General features: G+C 38.9%; 1 protein-coding gene across 1 annotated transcript; it reads left to right on the top strand.

Moving 5' to 3' along the window:
- Nucleotides 1-1,078: 1,078 nt before the first annotated feature.
- Nucleotides 1,079-20,966, top strand: LOC307184107 (signal transducer CD24-like; the record flags this gene model as incomplete). Its single annotated transcript, XM_079917360.1, has 2 exons — nt 1,079-1,214; nt 20,728-20,966. 2 exons carry the CDS (start codon nt 1,079-1,081, stop codon nt 20,964-20,966), a joined length of 375 nt encoding a protein of 124 aa, XP_079773486.1.
- Nucleotides 20,967-26,952: the final 5,986 nt, after the last annotated feature.

Genomic DNA, 26,952 nt, shown 5'->3' with positions numbered 1-26,952 from the left:
AGGGTTCTGTGGCTCTGGGGTTGCTTCAGCTCCTGTCTCTCCCCGTGCCAGGTCTTTCTTCCTCCTAGCTTCTGCTGAGCAAGAAACTGAGGTTAAGAGATATTGAACACTACATCTGAGGCCCACCACTCCTAATAACTGGTAGAGTATGGGACTCAAACCCAGGCCTACTGGGTCCAAAGGCAGTGGAATGAACATGCACTAAGCCATGTTGCCTCTTGGTAGCATCTTAAGGTTTGAGTTAGCAAAGGATGTTTTTGAGCTACTAGTAAGTTTGGGAAACATTTAGGTCCTGAAATAACATGCTGTGGCCTCTGGTCCTTATACCAAGTCCTCTTTCTTAAACCCTCCATTATGGAAGTACTAAAAATTACCTGTTATATCTAACTACATGTTTACCAAGCATCATCTGTGGGTATGATGGGTACAATGATGAGTAAGATAGTTACAGGTCTTGTCTGCTTGTAGCTCACTACAGACAACTATTACAAAGGAGACTCAAAAGGCCCATGGAATGGTGATATGATAGATGTACGTCTGTGATTTTTTTTGACATGAATACAAAACCAAGGGCTATTGACCTCAGGATCTTATCCCTTCTTGTCTCTGCAGAGGCCATACTCAATCTACTATTCCAAAAAAATTTTTTTCTATCTACTGTCTCCTTTTCATCAGTATTTAAACATCCAAGGCTTTCCTCTCTAAATGAAATTGATCCCAGGAGAAACCCTCGTTCCATGATCTTGCATCTTCCTACAGCTCCCTGTTACATCACTCTTCCTTGATTCACAGCCACCTCTGGAGAGCACATCCTCACCCTGCTTCCTTGTCTTTGCTCAGTCTTCAGCTCACTCTGCGGTTGCTACTGGTTTACAGAAACAGTGGAAATGGTGTTGCACTTAAAGGATGCTTCCCAGGCTTTTATTCTTCTTGCTGATTTTCCTTTTCCAGTTATTGTCATCACTTCTCAGTCTCTCTGGTGGTTCTTTGTCTTCTGGTTCTCCTTCAGGGTATCATCCTAGAAATTCTCTCTCAATACACTCTCTTTAGGCACCACCCAAACGTGTCTCCAGCATAGATGGCTCACAACCGAGATCCAGGTCCACTTCTCCAACTGCCCATTGGTCGTCTCCATGTTAAACGAACTACCTTCAACCTTTGTTCTGCTTCTCTGTCCTCCGAAATCAATGAGTGGCATCCACATCTAAGGAATTGTGAGTCATCCTTTAATCCTTCCTCCCCTTTTCATCTCCTACTTTAAACTAATCACACATTTTACCTCCTGAATTTCTCACATCTATCCCACCATCATTTCTTGCCTTTTTTTTTTTTTTTTTTAAACAAACGCAGTCTCCTAAATGGTCTTCTGGCTACAAATATTGTTCCCAACCAAACTCATTTCCTCATAGCAGCTAGAGTTGTTCTAAAGGGCAGTTGATCATGTTCCTGCTCTGCTGAAAACACTTGCATAGCTCCCTATAATCTTCAAGAGAAAAAGCAAGCTGTTTAACCTGACATGAAATCATTCGTTGTCTACCCAGGGCTCCCTCTCCCTCTCATCTCTCATCATTCTGCTCCTGTGCACTCTGCACTGCAATCATATGAAGCTTATTTCTAGTTCTCAGCCCTGTTCTTCTTTCTCTTGCCCTTAGGCTTTTCTCTTTTGTAAAACTCATCTTTCCTCCCTCGTACCATCACCTTGCTAACTCCTATTTACTCCTCAGCTTAGCTTTCACTTCCCCTGGAAGGATTCCCCTGACTGTTCCCCAGCCAGCTTGAGTTTAAATGACTCAACCATGTGTTTCTCCAGCTCCTAAACTACCTTGCTCAGTGCTATGAACTGAAATTGTGTGATTACCTGTGAGGAGAGGTGTGAGACTATTGTGTCACACTCATCATTTCCCCCTTAGCATCTATCACAGTGTAGAAAGAATATTTAAGCTTTATATTTGCATTAAAACTGGTCAAATATTTCCATACAAACTTTTTTTAATAGGAAAAAAAAAGACTAATAAAAGAGTTCCTTAGCCAAGAGGAAATGTTTCTATATACTGCTCTCTGCCAGACATTATTACTTTCTGGCTACTGTCATTACATTCCCTTAGGTCCTCTCTTTACCCTCTTTCTTCTTCAACTCCCCCATAATTAGAGAAACATTTGATAAATTATAGGACAAACAAGCAAATCAATAGGTTTTTACATTCTCTGCCAGGGGACAATATTCTCTATCTTCATGATTTCACATGAGCAGTGTAGAGGTGTCAGCAGTCTGCAGAATCCCAGCTGCATTTTCTCTCTTTTATTTTGGAGATTTGGGGGCTCTAGGGCTTCTCCTCTGAGAAATGTCATTCCAGAAAGAACGAGATACCAAAAATGTCATAGGATTTGGTCTCCTGTGGCAATATCAAAGATTGCTTTGTGGATTAATTCTGTGTGTGTGTGTGTGGGGGGGTGTCACATAATTGCAATTTCACATGAACATCCAAGAATTCAATCTTAAATATTTATGAATATGGTTAATATCTGCAACTCTAACTTCCCTCTAATTGCTAGCTGTAATTGTTAATAATTTTTACCCAGAACAGAACTTCCTAAAGGATTTTATATGGAAACTCGTCCTTTAAGATGTACATCTAGATGAAATTCCTGTATTCAAAAAACTTGAGGGCTGCATATTCTCTTTCCTCTTGGAGAGTCACAATATACATCAGCCTATTGCAGACTTTGTGATGTGTACAGCCATCTATTCAACTCAGAATTTTCCATGTGTGTGTAACTTCAGGACCATTTTTCTTTAAACTTGTTAATTTGCTCCAGAATGTAGTTTGGAAAATATTGATAAGACTCTTTTGGACTTTTTATTTCTGCTTCGCAACAGACCTTGTACTAACCAGATTTCTATATTTATTAGAAATTGTGTAAAAAAGTAATAGCAATAATGGGTAATATTTACTGAGTATTACTGTGTCCCAGGCACTATTCTAAGTGCTTTACAGGTGCTAGTTCATTAATCTTTCCACCAATCCCATGAAATATAGGTTATTGTCACCCACATTATATAGACAAGAAAACTAAGGCAGAGAGAGGTAAAGTATCTTGTCTAAGGGCATACAGCTGGTAATTAGTGGAACTGAGTTTCCAATGCAGGCAGTTAGGTTCAAAAGTCTGGAATTAGTACTATTCTTGGTGGTCTCCCTACTTTATCTTCTTTTACTAAATCTCCTGAGCCTGACCCATGCACGGAGCTTGGCAAAAGGTAGACTTTTTTTTTTTTAACTGTTTTTCTTTTTATTGGAGTATAATTGCTTTACAATTGTTGTTAGTTTCTGCTTTATAGCAAAGTGATACATATACATGTATCCCCATATCTCCTCCCTCTTGCGTCTCCCTCCCTCCCCCCCTCGCTATCCCACCCCTCTAGGTGGACACAAAGCACCGAGCTGATCTCCCTGTGCTATGCGGCTGCTTCTCACTAGCTATCTATTCTACGTTTGGTAGTGTATATATGTCCATGCTACTCTCACCGTTCATCCCAGCTTACCCTTCCCCATCCCCGTGTCCTCAAGTCCATTCTCTATGTCTGCATCTTTATTCCTGTCCTGCCCCTAGTTTCTTCAGAACCCTTTCTTTTCTTTTTTTTTAGATTCCATATATATGTGTTAGCATATGGTATTTGTTTTTCTCTTTGTGACTTATTTCACTCTGTATGACAGACTCTAGGTCCATCCACCTCACTACAAATAACTCAATTTAACCCTCTTGCTCTCTTGGTGGGAATGTAAATTGGTACAGCCACTATGGAGAACAGTATGGAGGTTCCTTAAAAAGGTAGGCTTTTATAGATGTTTGATGCTACATGAATCATCTAGAGCTCTGTCTTTGATAAACAATCCAACTTTCATCCCATCTGTATCATTCCTAACAAGTTAGTTGCCTAGAATGGCTGAAACAATGACTCTTGCTTTTCCCTACCCTCTCCCAAGGCCAACTCTACTGGCTAGTTAAGGAGGCAGAGCAGGAATTATATTGTAGTAAGAAGCTGGCATATGGTGGGCATCTTCAAATGGTGTGTCACAACACAGCTTGAAAAACATGCTATAGTCATGGGTCACACAACAAACACAGACATCACAAAATAGGCTGCCAGAGGATGACAAATATTTGAATATAAATTAAAAGAAGCTTTGCAGACACAGCATAACAAAAAGCCCAATTAACAAAACTAACCATATGCTACTACCAGAATGGTTGGACACAGTGTAAGACACACATGAACATTAGATGCAAAGAAATCTCAGATGAAACAGCTTCAACAGACAAACAGCAGACAGACAAACTGGAACTAGTGCCATACTGAGATGCTACAGTGATAAAAGAGCTTCCCCAGAGAGTCACTCTAAATGTTCCCCAATAAAATAGCTATTCAAGGTATACACGCCCTGAAGCACTGAACAAATAGTCAAAGAAACTAAAGCAAAACAATAAGCTTTTCATTCTGTTTTATATTTTCTTCCACATTGAATTACCACAGACCTTGATTTATTTAGCAGCATTTTTAAGGGTATTATAAACTAGTGGTGAAGAGTATGAACTTTAGAACCAGACAGGCTGGGTTTAAATCCTGGCTGTATAATGTGCTAAATGTGTGGTTTTTGCAGGATGGTCTGAGAATCAGTTACTATGTATGGAAATGGAGATACTAATACCTACTTCTTCATACTTTTGTTAAGATTAAAACTCATGAGGGCTTCTCTGGTGGCGCAGTGGTTGAGAGTCCGCCTGCCGATGCAGGGGACACGGGTTCGTGCCCCAGTCCAGGAAGATCCCACATGCCGTGGAGCGGCTGGGCCTGTGAGCCATGGCCGCTGAGCCTGCACATCCGGAGCCTGTGCTCTGCAACGGGAGAAGCCACAACAGTGAGAGGCTCGCGTACTGGAAAAACAACAACAACAACAACAATAAAAAACCTGATGATATATGTAAAGGGCACAGCACAGTGTTTGGCACAGAGTAAACTTATACTCCATAATTAAGAGCCATTTCATTTATTTAAAGCTATACATATTTCAGGATGTAAATTGGAATTTACATTTTAAGTTGTTTCTTGTTTGGTTTAATCAAATAGAAGAAAATTCCGTCTTGGAGAATTCTGTCCTTGGCATTGTATTATTGCAATAATAGTGACAGTGATAGGTCATAAGACGCTGTTCATTTGCTTTTTCATTTGTTCATTCTTTCTTCATTCATTCAACAGTCCCTTTAGGGTCAGGTGAACTGTCCTAGGTGCTGAAGAAATAAAGCTTCTCGAGACACACCATCCACCTTCAAGATACTCCTAGACTAGTGAGGGAGACAGCCAGAGAGGGACATAATTATAATAAATATAGTAAGTACTAAAATAGATGCATGTCTTGAACATTATGAGAGGGCTATTTATTTTGTCTGGGGTTTACTAAAGAGTCATTTGAACTTAGATATTGAAGGATCAATGGTGATTTCAGGAGGAAATAGGGATTTGGAGATGTATTAATCTGCTTATTCCACTTATTGAAACTATATTGGAAGAACAATAGACAATTCTTTTCTAGGACTATTCAACTAACTTCTAATTACTCTGCACAGGAAGAAAGAATTTCCTAATTTTAAACTTATTCCCCACCTCCCCGCCACCATAACTCCCTTATACCCTAGCCTCCATAGAGCACAGTTTTAAAATTGTAGTTGTTTAAGAAAGAATGTGTGCCTTTGAGGTTTTCTAGATTTGAACTTGAACTTCCCTGATCCTGTCTAGATGTGGGATTTAGGGATGTTGTTTAATGTTTTTGAGCTTCAATTTTCATCTGTAAAATTGGAAATGATGTATATCTTATTAGGTATGGACACTGTGGCCACAATTAGGTGAACCTCAAGAAAATTTAAAATAAAGTGATAAACTGTTCTTGGGCAGTTATGAAATTAATATATAACATTTAAGAGCAGCATCCTATTAAAAACCAAAGTGGGGAGTCTCAAGAGGGAGTTATCTTACTCAGGACACATTTCAGAATGATATGTGGTAGTGGTGAGGCTTTTCCAAGACTCCTATACTTTCCATCCTTCTATTAAAAAGCCTTTCCATCCTTTTAGAAATTATCATTGTAATGAGCCACTACTTCTTATGGAAGTAGGTCATATTTCAAGAGTGGTTGGTAAGAAGAAAAGAAAGGGGGACATTTTCTGAGTTAAGGAAGGAATATGTCCATTGGTAGGGCAGGTAGTCAGTTATAGTCTATTCCTAGAAAAATGAGAGTCATTAGATTAGCAGTGTCCACCCCAGACCTGTATAGGGGAAGTGCTCACTATAGTTATGTAAATACCCAGTCTGCTTTATAGTGACATTTGCTACAGTGAATTGATATGTTCTTGTTATTGTTTTTTTTTAGTCTTTTATGAGTGAGCAGACTCAGGCTGATCAGTTGTGGAACACTGACCCATCACATTCAGAACTATTGAGATGGAAGGCAAGGAATCTGCAATGTGGATAATTCATCCAGGCAGGTACCACATGTTAGTTTCTGCCTGGACAGTCATGCAGTCTTCCCATGTCACCTGCAATTTGCATATGCCCAGTTTGACATCTCCACTGGTATGTCAAATAAACATCTTAAATACAATATTCCTGAAACCAAACTCTTGGTTTTCCACTTTCATGTCAAACCTTCTATTCCATCTTCTCTATTTTAGTCAATGGAAACTCAATTCTTACAGTTGCTTGGGTGAAAGACCTGCAGGCATCAAGGCCCCTTCTTTTTCTCTTACAATTTCTGGTGGTCATACCCTAGGGTGCACCCCATGATTCTACCCCCTTGTATCCATATCCTTGTGAAATCCTTTACTCTTGAGTGTGAGTGGGAAGTAACATGCTGTGGCCTCTGGGACCCACAATGTGCTTCTATGCTATAGAATATGGCATACACAGTGCATGGGGTATAACACCCACGATTATGTTATGTTGTGTAGTAAAAGTCAAGAGATCAGATCCTTAAGAAGTTGACTTTGAGCTAATCAGAGGAGAGATTACCCTGGGTGGCCCTGACCTGGTTAGGTGAGCCTATTATTAGAGGACCTGGACGTTCCCTGAAGACAGAGAATTGTTCAAATAGCAGAGTCTTTCTTTATCTTTCTTGCTGGCTTTGGAGAGGCAGGATGCCATGAGTTCTACAGCTGCAAGGAAAGTAATTCTGCCTACACCCTGAGGAGGCTATAAAGTGGATCCTTCCCTTCTTGAGCTTTCAGATAGGGATGTCGCCTAGGTAACCCTTGACCTCACCTTCGTGAGTCCCTGAAGACAGAACTTGTGTGAGCCATGCTTGGACTCCTGATGCACAGAAACTGCAGGATAACAAATGGCTGCTGCTTTAAGCTGCTAATATTGTGCTAATTTGTTGTGCAGCAATAGGCAAGTAATGCACACATCACATCCAGACCATCGGCAAATCTTGAGAGTTACCTCTTCAACAGAGCCAGAATCTCATCACTTCTTTACCTGCTCACCCCTTCTTCTCTAATCAAAGCCACCAATGTTTTTTGTTTGGATGATTGTAACAGATTGCTAGTTGGTCTTCCTTCTTCTACCCTCACATCTCAACTGTTTTTTTTTTTCTCCAAATAGCAGCCAGAGTTATCCATTTAAAACACGAATCGTGTTATGCCCTACCCCTGTTCAAAATCTGCAAAGGATTGCTGTCCTGTTGGCCTTACCAAGATCCCCACCACATCCTGCTAGGCCTTATATGATCTTGTCACCAGCTACTACTCTGACTTTGCCTCCTATCACTTTGCCCCTACTTCTGTTTGTAATGCCACACTGGCCCCCTGTTTCTTAATTACATCAATGCCATTTGTATTGGACATAAGTGTGATTCTTTATGAATCTGCATTAGTAAGTAATCTCTTTGTACTGACTTTCAAAGAAAAAATATGTAAGGACACATACATATGAAAATAGATTAAAGAATTTCAGTCAGGCTTTTTTTAAGGTTTCAAGAAACCAACGCACATACACGTTAAACGGGGTATTTGGACTTATTGTAATGACATAGTGAGAAGCAAATAAAACATGAACAGCCATACTTATAAACTTTAGGGGAAATGATATTGAACTAATTACTTAGAATTGCCACCCTGTAATTTCTTCACCTATAAAATGGAGATTATGACAATACCAACTGATTTAATTTTTGTGGGGAATAAAAGATTGAATTCATGTAGCAATCTCAGACCAGCATCTGGTATAAGGTAAACACACACACACACAAAAAAAACCCACCAGCCCTTTAAATTATTATTAATTAGGGTTAGAAGTAGTATTAGTCAGGAAAACAGAATAACTGAAAATATTATGAGAATGAGGTGCTTGCTGTAGCAATTAGCGCACTTACATATGTAGGAAGAACCAAGGAAGTGAAGGTCTGGATGAGGGAGCCAGGGAATCAGAGAAAGTCAGGGACCGAGACACTATGTACACGGGGCTGATTTGAGCCAGCGCTTTTCAGATAGTTTCTGGGGACTGGAAAAGTACAGCTCTTCCTGCTGGCTCTGCCGAAGTCCACAGGGGCAATAAAGCAGGCAGCTATGCTTTTACATGGTGGCTTCTCTTCAGCATTGCTGCTTGTGTGGAAACCCTGGAGCCCGAGGACTAAGGAGAAGGGAAGGCTCGTGTACCTGGTTTCTGAGTAATCTGGGCAACGGACCGCCAGACATACGCCCTCTGCCCTTGCCTGTGCGCAGGCAGGATGGGCCCAGCTGGAGAGAATGGCACAGACGCCAGCGTATTCTCTGGCCTCCTTAGCAACCAGCATTAATTTTGTCCTGCTGTATACTCGCTGTGTTGACTCCTGTTCTCACTGTCTGGCCCTCTCCTACCAGTTGCCACTACAGGCTGACTCTCTCCTTGTCTCGTGCTTCTGCTTATTTGTAACTTCTGTTCCCTCATGTCTTCTACTGACCGTCCCCCACGTATGTATCATTTAGCTTCTACCATAGCCACCACTGGATTCTTCTGCTATGTCTCATTCTTCCTGCCCAAGAGCATTTTTCGGTTGGTTTCGTAAATTGCAGTCATACCTTTAGAGCAAAGATTTAGCCTTAGGCCACTTTACGGCTCTCTCATCGGCCTATAGATTACCTGTCCTTGTTCCAGGCTCCCTGCCCTGGTCAAATCCACCTTGGCTGGGCTTCAAGTCATGGGATCCATGTGCAAATGACCATTCAGAAAGGCCTGGGTGAGTGACAGCAGTTAGGGTTCCCATAGCACAAGAGGTGTGGTTGGCAACTTCTATATTACACGTGTTTTAGAAAACATGGGAAATGCTAGGTATTGTACAAAACACCTTGTATGCGTTATTTAATATGATACTCAAACCAACCTTGTGATGTAGATTTTATTAAAATGTTCACTTGTCTTTTGAGGGATAACTGAGCCTTACAGAGGTTAAGGTCACATATCTGATACAGGGTGGAACTAGGATTGGAACTCTAGCAGTTGGCTTCTGTAATACACTCTGCTAATCTGAGCATGCCTCGTGGAAGCATGATTTTGATTGTCTTTTAAATAGGGTGTCTTAAATGTCTAAGATGGTTATGCTGCATTGGAGCAGCTGAAAGTGGACTAGGGGAAATCACACCTTTAATAAAGTCCTTCACTGGGGCAAATAAAGAACTTGGGGCTGTTGATAAATTACTCTAGCATGCAATCCACGAACTGAAAAAGAGGACGCTAAACCTGAACCACAGCTCCCCTTGGGCACCTAAGTAAATATCTTTACTTCTTATTCTTAATTCTAATTTGAAAGTTAGAAAAAAAAAGTAATGTAACCTCTCAGAATCCTCTTGCCTTAAGTATTTTAAAAACAGCTCAATTTCTCCTTCATGAAGAAATGACTATCATGTTATGATTATATGTCTTATATCTGGCAACTCTGATACAAACGTGCTAGGAAGTGCTGGGGGTGGGTTAATGACAAAAAAAAGAGAGACAATGTTGTGCTACTTACCATATATGTAAATCCCATTTGTTTTCTTTTCCTTAAAATTTTTTTCCTTGTCTTTCCTCCACCAGCTCCTACTCCTCTAGGCTGTCACTTGTTATACGTGACCTGAATTATTCTACTGAAGAGGGAATGCTTTATCACTTTAAGAAAACCAAATGTTGGAAAAGACCTTCTTTCATTGCTATTCGGTTGTACTTATCGTTCGATAACTAGCCACCCCTCTAGACAAGGATTTCAAAACAGGAGTTATGATTTGCCAGAGCATTTCACAAATCCAGCCATTAGTGTTCACCCAGCTGAAAACTACAGGACTAAACATAATCCAATTAAGTAACAACAGTATATTTTGAATCAGTGCTGAACAGATGGTAAACTATCCTCCATTCATTATTAATTAATGTTCACGTAGCACCACAGAGAATGACTCTGGGTTACTGCTTCCTGAAGACAGAAACGGAACTTCCCCTCCCTTTCAAGGTTGTATCATCTTGTTGGTGAAAACCACCTTACAGGATCTGGAATAGTTTTATGAAATAAATCACCTTGGAAATGAGAACAGAAAAGGCTTCAGTAGATTTTATGACCTCAACAGATGATTTAAAAAATAAAGAGTCTAGAAATGACGAGTTTTCTTATTTTAGAAGAATTTAAAATTGCAGATATATCTGCCTCCTGTCTCTACTCGGCATGCCAGAAGAGACACTGGAGGTTTTTCTCTTCTTTTAATATCACCTCTACATTTTTAATTTATGAATTCTTAGCTATACCTTGTAACTATTTTTTCTCTCTTGACCTCTACATAATATTGCCACACATATATGTAACATTTGAAGTTGGCAAAGTGATATTCAAGCACAGCAATCTCTCCTAAGGATTTTTGGACACAAATGTTTCAGAGGATATCAACTTGGTTCACACTTTGTGGACTGGCTTGTCATCATGGCAATATTCCTCTCTGCCATATTAATTATAGAGAATACCCATGTGTCTCTTGAGTACTTCTTTGCTCGTAATTATCTTGGAGAGTCATGATTTCAGTTGTGTTCCCATACGAAAATAAAAGAGCTATCCAAGTTTAGAAAAAAATTTCCTACTGATGGAAATAGTTCCCAAAATTGGTTTACTTATTTATTTTAAATAGCATTCATCATCATGTGCATTTATTTTGTGGATAAAATGACCACCAAATTAAGAATTCCACTTTTAGACTTATCCAACTTCTTCATTTTCTTGTTAAAAGCTATAAAAATTTTAACCATCTATGGTAGCTAGTTGCCTACTCATGCTCATCTCTGCCTTAATGAACTCTTAATTTGGGAAGATGGCAACGTATTTAGCTAAAATTCAACATTTTCTAACCCCTATTATAAAATAAGGATGGCCAGTGATATGTACGAACATGTCTTTAGGAGGTAGTTTTTGAGAATGTCTTTTAAAGAGCTAGTCCCTGCCGGGAATGCCGGCACTGACTAGAGTTCCAGCAACCATCTTGTGACCATGAGGTAAACTTGAGGAGGGAAGCCACAGACTAATGAAAGCAGAACAGAAATATAAATGGAGCTTGGATTAAAATGACTGACAGTCCTGGACTGTTTATCTCTGATCTGCATATTAAATATGAGAAAATGAATCCCTTATTTTGCCAAAGCACTCTTTTCTTGGGTCAATTCTCTATCCTAACTGAAGCAGACTGTCAGAACCAAGTAGGTCCTTACAGTGACCTACTGCTGGATCCACCCCAACTGGATCTGGTTCCCTCTTCCACCCCCACCCCCAATACTTGTCTGACCTGTGTCCTACAACTCTCTCCTGCATACACTCTATTTCAGCCCCATGGCCTCTTTGCTGTATGCATCAGGTACACTCCAGCCTGCAGAATTTTGCACTTACTCTTCACCTTACCTGGAGTTCTCTTGCCCTGAATGTTTGTCCAGCAAGTTCTTTCACATCCTCTAGGCTGTTACTCAAAAATCCTCTTTCCGGTTCTTCTTTCCTAGTCACCGTTTCTATCACTTCAACATCCTGTCCCCTGACATTTTATATCTCCCTTCCCTTATTTAGTTTTCTTCCTTGCATGATCTAACACATGGTATATTTTGCTTTTAAGTTCATCTTATTGCCTGTTTGCCCCCTCCCTCCTCGGAATGTAAGCTCTAAGGGACAGATATGTTTGCTTATTTTATTACTAGAATAGAGCTGGGTACTAGGGGTGCACATACATTTTTGTTAAATAAATAAATGTGATAAAGAACTGGTTAAAGGAGGAAGATGTGGAGGGAAAATACTAAGGCTCAGATAATGGAGAGCCAGAAGCTGGTAATCCTTATTTGGTTTAAATAGCAGGGAATCGTGGCCAAATTTGAAAGCATAAGTAAAGAGGGAGATAATAAATATTTCCAAGAGCAAAAGAATAAAGAATGAAGCAAGGAAATGCAGAAAGATGAGGCGCAAAGAGCTCAGGTAGAGGGAACTGCTGTAGTCAAGGGAAGTGATGTGCTTTTCTTGAGAGCAGAAATGAAAATGCCTAGAGATTGAATCCAGAGAGATTTTGTAATGGCTAGGATGGATATGGAAGAAACTCATATTGGACAGTCTCAACCTTCTAAGAAGAATAGGATTCAGGAAAATTTGTTGAGAGTGAGGGAGGGAGTAGAGGTGGAAGGATGGAGTGAGGGGGAAAATTTTATGATGTTAGAGGCTGCAGGAAAGGGAAATAATACAGAACTGAAAGAAAATTGCTAGTGAATATTTCGACAAGCTCAAGTTGAGATAGATAATGAGAACTTACAGTCAGCTCTCCTGGCTTTGTTTCTTTTCTTTTAATTCTTTGCAGCTCAGAAGTGGGAGTAGGAAATAAACAACAACAGATGGTCAGCTTTCCCCAGGGTTGGTAAATGGTAAGGTGGACATGGCAGAAAGACAAGGTGGTTATGGTTGAGTAGGTTGTGGAAATGATTGAAAATGGGCCTACAAGGTAAAGAAGGAGAGGGATAGTATGTGGGTTGTGAAGGCAGGATATGCCCTAAAATCCCAGGGTGCTCCCTGACCATGGACTCTACCTTCACCCTCAACTGAAAGTAGATTTGGACTTTTGTTCCACTTGTACCTATATTGTACATGAAGTTTATGTTAAAGGATTCATAGCGTTCTTTAACCATGTGCCATTTGGCCTGATGTAGAAATATGACCTAACAGAAAACCTCTAGGGCAAGTTTTATGTGCACACTTTCAGGTACTCATGCTGCGAAAGACATAGAGCTCATAAATGTAAACTCATATGCAGGGGAGGGGAAGTGCTCCCCATTTCTGCTTGGTTTTAAGTGTGTGTCCTTCACATTAGCTGTCATTATTCCAGCTCTCCTTTTTGTTCACATGCTTCACACAATTGCAAAACAGAAAGATTGGGAGTTGGAAACTTGGGATCTGGAGTCTGTCAACTGAGATCAAATCCTGGTTCCAGCACTATCTAGCTGTGTGATCCAAAAGAGCAAGGCACTTAACTTCTCCCCAAGTCAATGCTGTCATCTGTGAGATGGGGTGTATACCGCACAGGGTTGTTATGAGGATTGGTGAGATATATATACAGTACCTGAAATGGAATCTCGCATATGAAACGTTTATAATTAGCTATGATGATGGTGGTTGTGGTGATGGTGATGTTTAATTCAATAACTATAGGAAGTTACTGAAACTTCATAAAGAATACACCCATCATTTTCTTGAGGTGGAATAAGTGGGACTTGTATTCCCTGACCATAAGCAAGGTACAATTAATTATTAGAATTATAAACTTTGCAATTCTTTCATGAGGAGTACATTAAGTAAATTCCTGGCCTAAGGCTTTCTACGTGGTACATTCAGAAAAAACAAACATAAACTTCTAAGAGACATCTAAATTGTTCCATTGTCTTTAAAAAATTCAGATAAAAAATACCGATTCTCAATTCTAATCACTATAGTTTCATTGTAGAAAAAGCAGGGAATAAATAAAGCAAAAATATGAAAATTAAAATACCCATAATTCCACTATCCATATATTTATAAATAGCTCTAAATAACCAAGGATATATTCACTCTTCTGAGCCCTTTTCCATGTATATACATCTCTCTCATCCAATTTAAAGGAATTTGTTACAAATATTAAGATGCCTAGAAATCCAGGACAGGGCAACTAGAGAGAAACAAATGCTGATGGTCATACTCATTAAGAATTTGCACATGGAAGGGGAAAAAACACACCAGAAGAATTCTTAAAGAATATTGAATCCAGAATGAAGAGGAGAAGGATGTTCAGTCCTTACATAAATTTTCTCTATTACTCTTTTTTCCTTTCTCATGTCTGAGTATTGCTTGGTTTTGCTGTATAGTTTGAGGGTTTAGGGAAGATTTTTAGGATGGATGGAAGCTAACATGGTATTCAAAAATTATAAAGAGCCTGGTTGGAGTGGGTTGTGGTTTTCTCTTCAGTCTGTAATGTAAATATTGGGTTGGCCAAAAAGTTCGTTTGGGTTTTCCATGTATTGGTTATGGAAAAACCCGAACGAAATTTTTGGTCAATCCAATATCAACAGTTCAACTTGAATGGATAAATATCATGACTTTTTAAGTGGATAGGGATGAGAGAAATCAGCTGTAGTAGACTATTCATATTACATAGAAGTCAATAAAACCAGAGCTGTCAAATCCTGTATCTACAATGATTTGCTAGGGCATCTACCTAATTTTCTGTCTGAAAGACATGATATGATTCTGAGTCTATGGGACCTATGCTACAACTATATAAGTTGTGGGTAATGGGTAGCAATGCAAAATAATTCTTGTCTATAGACATGCAAGTGAATTCTGTAACTTTCTAACATTAACTTCTTGAACTGGTTGGGACCCTTCATGTTTCCTGATTAATGAGTTAAATACAATCTGTAACAAGTGTTCATTTGTATATGTGTATGAGAGTCATAATTTTATATTTATTTTTTCTTTTTTTTAAAAATTATCTTTTGCCCAGTTTTTTCTCTGCAGTAACAATCCAAGGCAAGTGCTGTTTTCGAGGGGCTCTCTTCCTGATATGGCCTCTTCTTGATATGCAGAGGTTGACATAAATCCTCATAATTTTATTTTAATTGCTTTTTTATATCTTTATTGGAGATCAAATTGCTTTACAATGTTGTGTTAGTTTCTGCTGTACAACAAAATGAATCATCTATACATATACATATATCCCCATATCCCCTGCCTCTTGAGCCTCCCTCTCACTGTCCCTATCCCATCCCTCTAGGTGGTCATAAACCACCGAGCTGATCTCCCTGTGCTATGCGGCTGCTTCCCTCTAGCCATTCATTTTACATTTGATAGTGTATAAATGTCAGTGCTACTCTCTCACTTCATCCCATCTTCCCATTCCCCCACATGACCTCAAGTTCGTTCTCTATGTCTGTATCTTTATTCCTGCCCTGCCACTATATTTAAAAGTTACAGATTCTTGACATTTGGAACATGCAGTTAAAATGCCTCGTGATTTTCCTGCAGTCCTATAAAATTTTCCCAACCATTTTCTTTTGGTTGGCTTTTTTCCACAGGATAAGTGTCTTAGCTCCAACTGCAAAATACCAATAGACTGGGTGGCTTAAACAACAAATATTTATTTCTCCTAGTTTTGGAGGCTGGAAGTGTGAGATCAGGGTACCAGATTCTCGTGAGGACCCTCTCCCTAGCTTGTAGATAGCCACCTTCCCACTGTATGCACACAAGGCTGAGAGAGAGCTGTTGTCTCTTCATCTCCTTATATGGGCACCAATCCCATCATGGGGGCTCCACCTCCATGACCTTGTACAAATCCAATTGCCTTCCAAAGACCCCACTTCTAAATACTATCACACTAAGGATTAGGGCCCCAACATATGAATTTTGGGGGGACACATTATGTAAGGAAGCCAAATATATCCATTGGGTATATATCTCATTCTCAAAGATCTCTATAATTAGAGACTTAAATTTCCCCTTGACCCAGGAGTAGTTTAGGAGATTTTTGGTTGTATTATATTCATTTAAAAATTATTTTTGTCTTCTGAGTTTTCATATGTATTTGTTTTAAATTACTAATGCATTGTGACTTAGAAAATGTTCTGTTGGTGGGAACGTATTGTGAATTTCTTTACAGTCGTAAATACAATCATTTTAAGTAGTTTTTAGCCAGATGAAACCAATACGTCATTGATAGGTTATAAAATATATTGTTATGTATTTTAAGCAGTTAAATAGTATTTCTCAAGTGTCCCTATCTTTACCTTATCGAATTAATCATCCCACATATTTGAGTTCAGCTCTTTCTGTCTTCTCTTTCTAGATTGGTTGATTGGTGTTTATTTGAAGGAATTGGCTTAAACGTGATTTTGCAGTTGGTAAGTCCAAAATCTGTAGGGAAGAGAAGCAGACTGAAAATCCAGGTAGGAGTTATGTCGTAGCCTTTAGTCCAAAATCTGCAGGGCAGGCTAGGAGTTTGGGAACTCAAGCAGGGTTTCTATGTTACAGTTTTGAGTCAGAATTCCTTCTTCTTTGGAAACTTCAGTTTTCGCACTTAAAGCCTTCAACTGATTGGTTGAAGGTCGCTGCTTTACTTAAAGTCAGCTGATTGTAAATGTAAATCACAGCTATAAAATACCTTCAGAGCAACATCTAGCCTAATGTTTGACCAAACAACTGGGCACCATAGCCTAACCAAGCTGACACATAAAATTAACCAGCACGCTTCCCCAACTAGGATGGCACCCTTTGTGAAATGCTTTCTGACTACTTTATCTTCCGTACATTGAGAGCAATGTGTTAAGACATGATGAAAATTGTACTTTTTTTTTTTTTTACTATGTACCATATATTTATACTTTTATGAACAGTATGCTATGGTATTTTTTGTGGATGTGGTTAATCTCTGCTTCTTTGACTATTCTGTGAAATTAGTAAGTGAACTCTGGTTCCCTTGGAGCCTATATTTCTTCTCTGTTCCCTTCTCACATCTATGCTTTACTATGCCATCACCGGAGGCTCTGCAGAAATCCAGACAAGGACTTTGGAAACTCAAGGCTTCGTTAGGCTTCTAGCTTGAGCTGTGGGCTCCTGTCCAGTCTCACCAGGAATTTTGCTTTGGGAGGGTATTAGTCAGTGGTCTACTATTAACAAAATGCCTTTCATTTCTACTTTTCCTATTAATCATCCTCAGCCTCAGTGAAAAATCCAAATAGAAGAATTCTTAGCTTCCTGGTATAAAATATCATCAAATACCTCCAAACCAAACCCAGGTTCCTAATGACCCATCTCATTCCTAAGTCCACATAAGTCCCTTGAATGTGTAGTTGATTAGGATCTTTTTCTTTTTACTGTAATGTGTATAAAGCTCTTATTACAGTACTTGAAGCATAGTTAGTGCTTAATAAATTTTTCAATAATTATTACTTCATCCTTAAACACAATAAATTAAAATATCATTTAGCTCTTGAAACAATTACTATATACCTTATCCCTTCATATAATGACTGTGTTGGAATTCAGGCTATGCAGTGTCTTAGATGTCTCTAGTTACCCGAGGGTCACCCACTGATGGAGTGAAATCACTTAAATAAGGTCACCCCTGGAGAGGATTTAGGATTATGCACCTTTAAGAGTCTTTTCAATGTTGCCACTTTGCTTTGGTTGCACTTTTGATCGCACATCGTTAGATGTTCCACTGCTTACCACACAAACTTCTTGCTTGTTAAACCAATGATCAACCAAGTTCAAGTTACTTTGATGACTCTAAGTAGGTTACAGCAAGAGAAGAAAATAAAATACATCTCTAAAATATGACACAAGGGAAAAAAGTAAAAAGATGCTGAAATGTATGACTGTTTCATGGATATCAAGCTATTTACAAGTTTTGAAAACAATGCTAATGAAAATTATCATGCTTTACATTGATATAGAACAATTTCTAACATTTATTTTGTTTCACAATTTTCATAATATCCTTGCAACTATTTAACTATGTATCATACATTTTTATTTTTGTGAATGTTATCCTATGATATTTTATGTGGGTGTGGCTCACCTCTGCTACATTTACAAGTAAATGATGAAAAGCAATGGGAAATACCTTTTAAAGCATTGATGTGAAAAGGGATAGTAATAAAAGTATAAATTTGAGGCTGCTATGTTTACTGATAGAATAATCCTAGATTCAAGATGAAACAAATATTTTTGTTCATTGCAGCCTTTCAAATGAATTAGAAAAAAAAGATTTCAGAATTCCTCAGGAAAAGACAGATAATACACTAAATGTGACTTGTATCCACCCAAAAATATAAAGGGAGTTTAAATAAAATTTTCATAGCCTGAGCCAATACAGCCTCATTCACAAAATAAGTTATACTTTTCACGTGTGATTTAATCAGATACCAGAGTTTAAGGTATCTCATATTATCAAGACTTTATTTTACTTGTGGTGAGACATAATGTCAGTAACAATGTTTTATGGTACTATGAAACATGCAAATTCTTTCTCTTTTTTTCCCCTCCAATTTATTTGACATCTCAAATCAGGTAACTTTTGAGTGAAGGTTTGGGGTAATGTTATCTGCAACAGCCTTGGACGTTTCCTTTCATCCTGGGATCACTCAATTTAATAAAAATGTTAACTTACTTTTGCATCACTCCTTAAAATGTATTAAGTACTTCATGTGATTTGTCTGGCTTGGTCTGCAGAAGAATCCTAGAGGGTAGGCTTGGCATGTTTATATAGGACAGTGCAGCATGGTGGCCAATGGCACAGATGTTGGTTCCAAAGTCCCTGGGTTCGAACCCTCCCTTTGTCCTCATTCCTTCGGCATGTGATCACTGGCAAGTAGCCCAACCTGTTTCCTCACCTAGAAGGAGAGGACAGCCACCTCACAGTGGTAAGAATTGAGTTGATAGATGTGAGTTGCTTGGAGCGCCCCCTGGCCGTAGCAGTCATGACTCCAGCCCCTGTTGTCCTTATTTTACCCAGGAGTAAAGCCTTGCTCAGAGAGGTTATGTGCCTTTTTAGAGAACCTTTTTTTCCTTTCCTTTTTGGAAAGTGAATTCTTCATTGAGAAACAAAGAGAAAGGGGCTGATTAGTGCAACAAAGAACAATGAAAAATTAACTGTGAAGTTTGCCATTTTCAAGAATCATTTGTTTAAGAAAAGCCTTCTACCTTGTTTATTTCTGGAATAATCTGCCTTCAGGGGCATGTAATCACAAAAGAGCTAGTATTTAAATATGCTACAAAAAAAGCCGCTTTTCATTTTCTATGTATGACATCAAAAGACCTTTCTTAGCAATGGATTATTTCTGCGATGACAAGTGTATTTAATACGTTTAGATATATTTCTAATGTTTTATTCTTCACTTGGTGGCTACTAGTTGATGTGGATCATATAAATGACTCACAGATACTTTTTTTCATTTCAATTTAGGTATATACAGAATGTTATAGACTCAATGTTTGTTTTCCCTCAAAATTCATATGTTGAAATCCTAACCTGCATGCGCTCACCGGAATAACGTCACAACTATTCTATTTCACGGCATCCCTGTACATGCCAAGATCTTTCTTCTTTCTATGTGGATATTTGCTTTGACATAGTTGATCCCTCACAAGGATGATTTTTCTCTTCCTTCCTCCTCCCCCTTTCCTAACTCTATGCCAGGAGCCCCTGATTGTCTCCTTTGGGCTCCTGCATCAGCCACTGTCTTGGTTCTCATTTTGGCTTTGAATTGTATAGGGCTTTCCACATAACTATTGCAAGCACACCTATCCTTCCCCTTCAATCAGACTAAACTCCAGCTCAGTGAAGACCACATTCATACAACCACAATTCCCAAGTGTCACATGCAATTGTATACCATACAATTCCCAAGTGTCACATGCTTGGGAATTATTACTTGGAAGAATACATTTCATCCAAGCCATCTCAAATGATCACGTAAAGAAAACAAGTGTTAATCAGGATAGCTCTAGCCTATAATCAATCTATTAACTACAACCAATCTTTTGACTTTAACCATCTAACCAATCACCTATCCAACTCTCCTTGGATGTCTGAAAGGCACTGAAAACTCTCATTTGACCCCCTGATTATGTCAAATCCCTTGTCAGATGTTCTCATATTTCTACCTATTTTAAAGTTTTACTTTTTTTTGTATAATTATTTGCTTAATATCTGATTGTCTCACTGGATTACAGCAGATAATGACTGTTTGCACTCAGTATTGTATCCCACATATATATCAGAACAAAGGAAGGAAGGCAGGAAGAAAGGAGGACAAGCAGAAAGAAAAGACTGAGAACTCTCCAGTTTACTGCTGAAGCTTCAATGGCTGTTAGTCCCCTCAGCAGTATGATTTGATGTTCCTTTGTAGACTGCACTAATATTTCCAAACAAAATTCCTTTTAAAATATAACATCAAGAGCAATTTACATTTCAAAATTTTTCCAGTTATTGAAAATGTTTTCAGTGGTGTTACAAATGGTCTTGAAGCTTCCCCAAATGTTCTAGGCATTAGTAATGGGTGTCTGTGACTGTCTCCTAAAAACTGCTTATCTAGTTACCTCTAAACAAAGAGAAAAAAAAAGCCCGGAGAAGTAATTATCATGCTGTGTGTAAAATAAGTGCAGCAGTGAGACGCACTGCGCACCGACGGAGCAGACCTGGGCAGGACGATGGTGGCCAGGCTCGGACTGGGGCTGCTGCTTCTGGCACTGCTCTTACCTACGCAGATTTATTCAAATCAAACAGCTGTTGTAACACATTCAAGTAACTTCTCCCAGCACACGTCAGCTGCCCTCAATCCAGCGAATGCCACCACCAAGGCAAGTGACGGTGCTCTGCAGTCAACAGCCAGTCTCTTGGTGACCTCGGTCTCCCTTCTACATCTCTACTGTTAAGAGACTTCGGGCCAGGAAACATCTATACTTCCCCATCCTCTAAACTCAATTCAGATGGCATCCAGACATCCAGTGTGACAAGGGAAAAAAAAACAACAGGTCTTCATTGAATGAATCTGCAAGTTCCACACCTTATTTTATTGACAGAAACTGTTGAGAATCCCAAATTTGATTGGTTTGAAGAGCATGTGAAGGGTTTGACTAGATGATGAATCTCAATATTAAATCTGCTGGAGTTTCCTGTACAAGATGAAGAGAGACAACCTCCAAAATTGGTTAAGAGATGATTTCCTTAAATGTGACTTAAGAAGTATGGACACATAAAACTCTACCTTGAAAGTGAGAATAGATTTTATCTTACTTAGAGATAAAAAATGCGATGTGGAACAGAGATTCAGTTTTCATTTGGTTCATTAAATTTGTAAGGCCATGAAACAATGAGGTAAAACAGAAAGCTTCTGTGATTCTATTTATATGTACATTAGAAGAAACTTCCAGGTATTACTGTAAAACCTCAATGTGTTGTTTCAGCAGTACTAATGTAATGCTGATGTACTCCAGAGAAAATCTTATGTTAAGCTATCACTGTTCTCTTGGGAAATGAACTCTTTCCCTTGGGGTTTGGGTTTGACATTGCATTTGAATTTTTATATAGTCATTGATATGTACCAGGGCAATGATGGATTGGAATCTACCCCAAATCCAAGCATAATGAGTACATTTCACTTATATACTTATCAACTATTCTTATTCAAAAAGAGCACTAGATTCATTTAGCTAAACAGATAAAGAGTAGAATTACATTGATCTCAAGTAATTTCTAAATGCTTTTTATTTCTGCATATGTTGAATACTTTTTACAGCTTAAAAAATGATCTGTTTTGAAGGTAAAACTGACAAATCTTGAAATTAAAAAGGCAAATATGTGAAGGAGCTACACTAAAACCAAATATATTTGGCAAGGGAAGGACCAGAAGCTTGCTTACATTAAATTCAGAAAAACTTTTATACTCTTTTCTGTAAATACTTCTTTTTAAACTGAATCAGAGTAGCCACATTTGGAACACTTTCTGTTATCATTCAATATTTTTAGATAGTTAGAACCTGGTCCTAAGCCTAAAGTGGGCTTGATTTTGGAAAGTAAATCTTTTCACAACTGCCTTGGTGCACAGAAACCTGTTTAAAAATAGACACTCCCTAGTCTTTTGTTCGCATGGTCACACACTGGTGCTTAGATGTTCCAAAATCTAATATGACCACAGTAGTCTTGATAACCAAAGTCATTTTTTTTCCATCTTTAGAAATCTACACTGGAACAACCATATCCAACATATCTCAAGTTACTGTGTGTGTGAATGAACGTTCTCTTTTGTTTCATACCTGAATGCTGTACATCTGTTTTGGATTGTATATTGTGTTTGTGTATTTCTGCTTTGATTCATAGTAACTTCTCATGTTATGGAATTGATTTGCATTAAACACAAACTGTAAATAAAAAGAAATGGCTGTAAGAGCAAAAAAAATAAGTGCAGCAAATAGCTCTATAAAATAATAGCTTAAAAAGACTCTTTTTTTGTTTTGTTTTGTTTAATGTCCCAGAACCTTCCAACTGAAAATTAAAGTTGGTTAAAATTACTTCAGGACCAAGCCAAAATGCAGGAAAAAGAAAATGGGGTGCATTTACATCCTAAACCATAAAACATGCATAGAAATTAAAATCTCCTTCTGGTCTATGATGAGACAGGTTCCTCCCAGGGAGACTCTCAAACAGAAGGCTTACCCAGGTCTGTTGGAAACAATCTTCTAATTGTCACTGCCCAGAGTATCCAAAAACATTTATCTTGAAAGTTTTCTTCTAAATCTTGGGATCTCTGATATCAGACAAATTCCCCCACTTTTCTTAAAGATGTATCCCTCTACTCCTGGACACCAGGAGATTATTCAGTTATGCTGGTGTTTCTCCTGCTTACAAGGTCTTACAGGTATCTCCTTCAGCTGGGGCTCTCACACTTTGAGTAGGGAGCTCTTTAAAAATCAGGTTCAAAATCTTCACCCCCTAGAGAGTTTGTTTCCATAATTCTAGACTGGGGGGGGGGGTCCAGGAATTTGTCATTTTATTTTATTTTTAAGGTTCCATGAGTGATTCAGATGAATTCCCCCAGGTAAACCTAATGTGGAAAACATGACATTATGGTCCTTAGCCCTTGAGAGGAGTTATATCTACAAAGGCTTTATTTGTCCTATTATGTCAGCAGAGATTTAAACTATTTAGTATACTTGTGGTTTCTCTTTGATTTAAAACATTCTTATTCTCCCCCTATTTTCTTTTTTTTTTTAACATCTTTATTGGAATATAATTGCTTTACAATGGTGTGTTGGTTTCTGCTTTATAACAAAGTAAGTCAGCTATACATATACAGATATCCCCACATCTCCTCCCTCTTGCATCTCTCTCCCACCCTCTTCCCCCTATTTTCTAGTGCAGTTCTTTCCTTCTCTCTCCCCTCCCCTGGAATCCTGTCTCCCTTCACCCGACAAATCTCAGATATTTTAACCTTACTAAGCAAATTGATCTCTCCAGTTCACTTTGTACCCTTATTTTCTTGCTTTAAACACATTTTAACTTTCTGGTTAGAAAGAACATTGTTAACTTTATACCACTTTTGATTGAGGGTTGGGTAAGGAGGTATGGATAATGAAGACTGATATAGATAATTATGTCCCTGTCTTTGCTAATAATCCTCTTAGAACTGTGCTTCCTAGATCTGGTTATGTTCCAATCAGAAGACCACTCTAGGTCTTTCAGCAGAGGGAGTTTAATTTCAGGGAATTTATTCCTGGGTAATGGAAGGTCCGAGAAGCCAAATAAGGGTGGTTGATGCACTCAAAAGATTAGCAACAGGAGGAATCTGTGCTCACTTGTAAGCCTGGAGAGACAATGGAAGGCAGAGTGCTGTCAGAACCCAGGAAGCAGGGTCACCTTCAGGGAGTGAGAATCATGGCAGGCACATGGCGGAATCTGGACTTACAGGGAAGACCAGCCATTGCTGGGTACACTGTATGAGCACAGCCAGAGAGGGAAAACTACCCTGGTGTCTCCCCAGTTCCTGGCTTCTCTCCTCCTGCTCTCTGGTCTCTTGCCAGTGCTTCTCACTGGTTGAGCGTATGTAAAATCCAGGTGACAAGGGAGACTTGGCAATGCAATTCCTTAGAGAAAGAGAGGAAAATGGATTTGAAAGCAAAGAGACCTGATAGGCACAGTTTCTGTACAAGAATAATCTCATAATGTATGAAGTTGCTCTTTTCTATCCAAGCAATAGTTACTCTCTATATCAAGGTACCCGATTATATGACGTTTTATGCTAAATGAGAGACTAGAGAATAATAAAACTGAAAAGAAACTGAGATGAAACCAAAGGATAAAAATCTGTATTTAAATTATGACTGACTCTTTCGTTCTGCCCAACAAAATCTATATCCCTCTTTTCTGTCAGAGCTGCTATTTCTTCTTTTCAGTGACCCTCTCAGCTTCCTATGTAAATGAATGGGATTAGGGGCTGTGGGAAGGGAGAGTGTGGTGGTAACTATAGTTTTTAACTTCTGGAGGGGAATGTGGGGCAAAGCAGGAAATAGCAGACAACTCTCGTGGGAAACTGAGGCAGAAGGTGAATGACCATGTCTTTTTCTCCAACCCAGTCTCCCTGCTTCACATCTATGAAAAGGGAGCTAAGTGCAAAAACCCCAGGGAGACACAGAAACCAGAATGGTCCCCTAAAGATATTTATGTTGGAACCAAAAAATGGCACCAAAGTGCAGATGGTACCAGATACATCTGGATGATGCAGACCCCAGAAAGGGCTTCGACAAGCTGTCATGCACACACACGGCAATTGTGTTTTATGCAATTTACTTTTTCTGACCCAACGTAATGATGCAGTGCCAGGGTTGGATGCTAGTATCTTATCACCCTTTATACTGCCCTGTATGCCTTTCTATCTTCAGCCCATTTCAATCTGGCATTGGTCAATCTCACTCCAAAAATTCCTCCCAGCATGACCTGCTAACTGCCAAATCCAATGGTAACTTTTCGAAACTTCCTAACTTTCATACGAGATAATTATTTTTGGCTTTTCCTCCTAATTTTGGACTGCTTTACTTGTTTTCTTCCTCTAATTTCCTTTTCATCCTAAATACCTATGGTCCTTGGGATTCCAAAATTGGGCTTCTTATCTCCTCTCAATCCATCTCCCTCTTTTCCTGGTACATGCTCCCTGGACCGCCCCCCCCCATGCCTGCATTTAACTATAACCTGTACTCTCCTGCCTCTCATATCTTCTTTAGACTGGAAGTATCTCCTGAACGTCAGGCTTGATTTTCTGTTTGTGTACAGATCATCTTCACCTGGATGTTCTGCCTTAAATTCAGCAAGTCCCAGACCAAACGGATTATTTTCCCTCCTCAAACCAATTCCTATCTCAGTTAACAGTAGCTTGTTAACTAGAAAGTCTATCAGTATCTCTGACCTCCTACAAGTCAAATTAGCAATTGTCACTTGTGTTTCTGAAGCATGAAATATACTACTCTCGTAATACCTTCTGTAGTGAATTTTTATTTGTCTCTTCTTTTATCAGGCTGTGAGTTTACCAAAAGCAGGGACAGTATCTTATTCATCTCTGAATCCTCAGGGCTCAACTGACTGCACAGCTGATTCTCATCATCTTTTTCCCTCTCAAATATCCTGATCACCCTCCAAAAGGAATTATACAGTCTGTACAAAGGGTTACTTTCTTGGAGAATTCATGTTATCTTTCATTTTCTTAACAGTGTTTAGAGCACATGTTTATCTTTGCTAATTCATTTTAGAGAGTTTGGACATAGCTCTTTTATTTCCAGCTGCCTGAGGATATGAATTCCAGCCACTTGAGAAATGTACAGGTTTTGAGCCATAAGAAATCAATTTGTCTAGACCATGAAGTTCATTGTAATGGGAATTTTACTTGTCGCCTATACTATATTTATTTTTACGATGCGGATGAAAAGGATAAGTAATAATCTTTGACAAATTTTTGGTTGTTCATCTCAGAGTTTCATAGACCTTCAGTTATAGTCATATCACATTTTTTATAGAGTAACTATTTTATTATCACTATTTGGGGTGCTCAAAGGAGGATAGCTAATTTTAAAAATTTCCAGGAATATTTTCTTAATTTAAAATTGATGAGTTTGTATATATCTCAATATTTCCTCAAGGACCTAACACATTTAATTTGAACTTACTCTCACTTACATTTTAAATCTAGAACTTGGATGAATGAAATAACTCAAAAATAAAGTTTAGGTGAAACTTCTTAAATTCAATCTTAGCCTTGGATTCTCGGAAAACAGAATGTGAGGCAAAGATTTAAAGTACTAACGTATTCTTTGGGAGATGCAAGTCTAAGGCAGTAAGAGTGAGGAAAAAGGTAAGCGAAGATGTGAAGGGATGCTTCAGCAAACTTTACCAAAACCAGTGGCTCCACCACAAAGGGCTGGGAAAAGACACTGCTGGGTCCCACAGGTGCATCTCCTCAGCACAGGGGAGGACAAAGAAGTCTGTTTGAACAGAGCAGTCCATGGATGGTGGGAGGGTGGCTCCCTCCTGTATCCTGGTGACCATTGGTCAAAGTTTACTCCACAGAGCTAGCTTCCCTGTATTTTGGGGTTGCGTCATTCAGCTCTGCCTTGGCCACTAAGAATGTCAAATTCCATCCTGTGGGGATGGCATTCTTTTTATTTCTTTGTTTTGTACAACCTTCATATTGCCAGTGACCTAACCTAAGCTTTGTGGTTTGCATTTTGGAAGCAGAGGCAGGCCACACCCTTTAACCAAGGCTGGTGGGCCAGGCTGCTGGTGACAATTAAGGGCAAAGGACTAGTTGGCCCCAACAAGAATCCAGGGGGCAGGAGATGCACATATAACTCCAGGAAGCGCATAACATCTGAGTCA

Source organism: Stenella coeruleoalba, assembly GCF_951394435.1.
Source record: "Stenella coeruleoalba genome assembly, chromosome: 3".
Lineage (NCBI taxonomy): Eukaryota > Metazoa > Chordata > Mammalia > Artiodactyla > Delphinidae > Stenella > Stenella coeruleoalba.
This window is presented reverse-complemented; position numbering and strand designations above follow the sequence as displayed.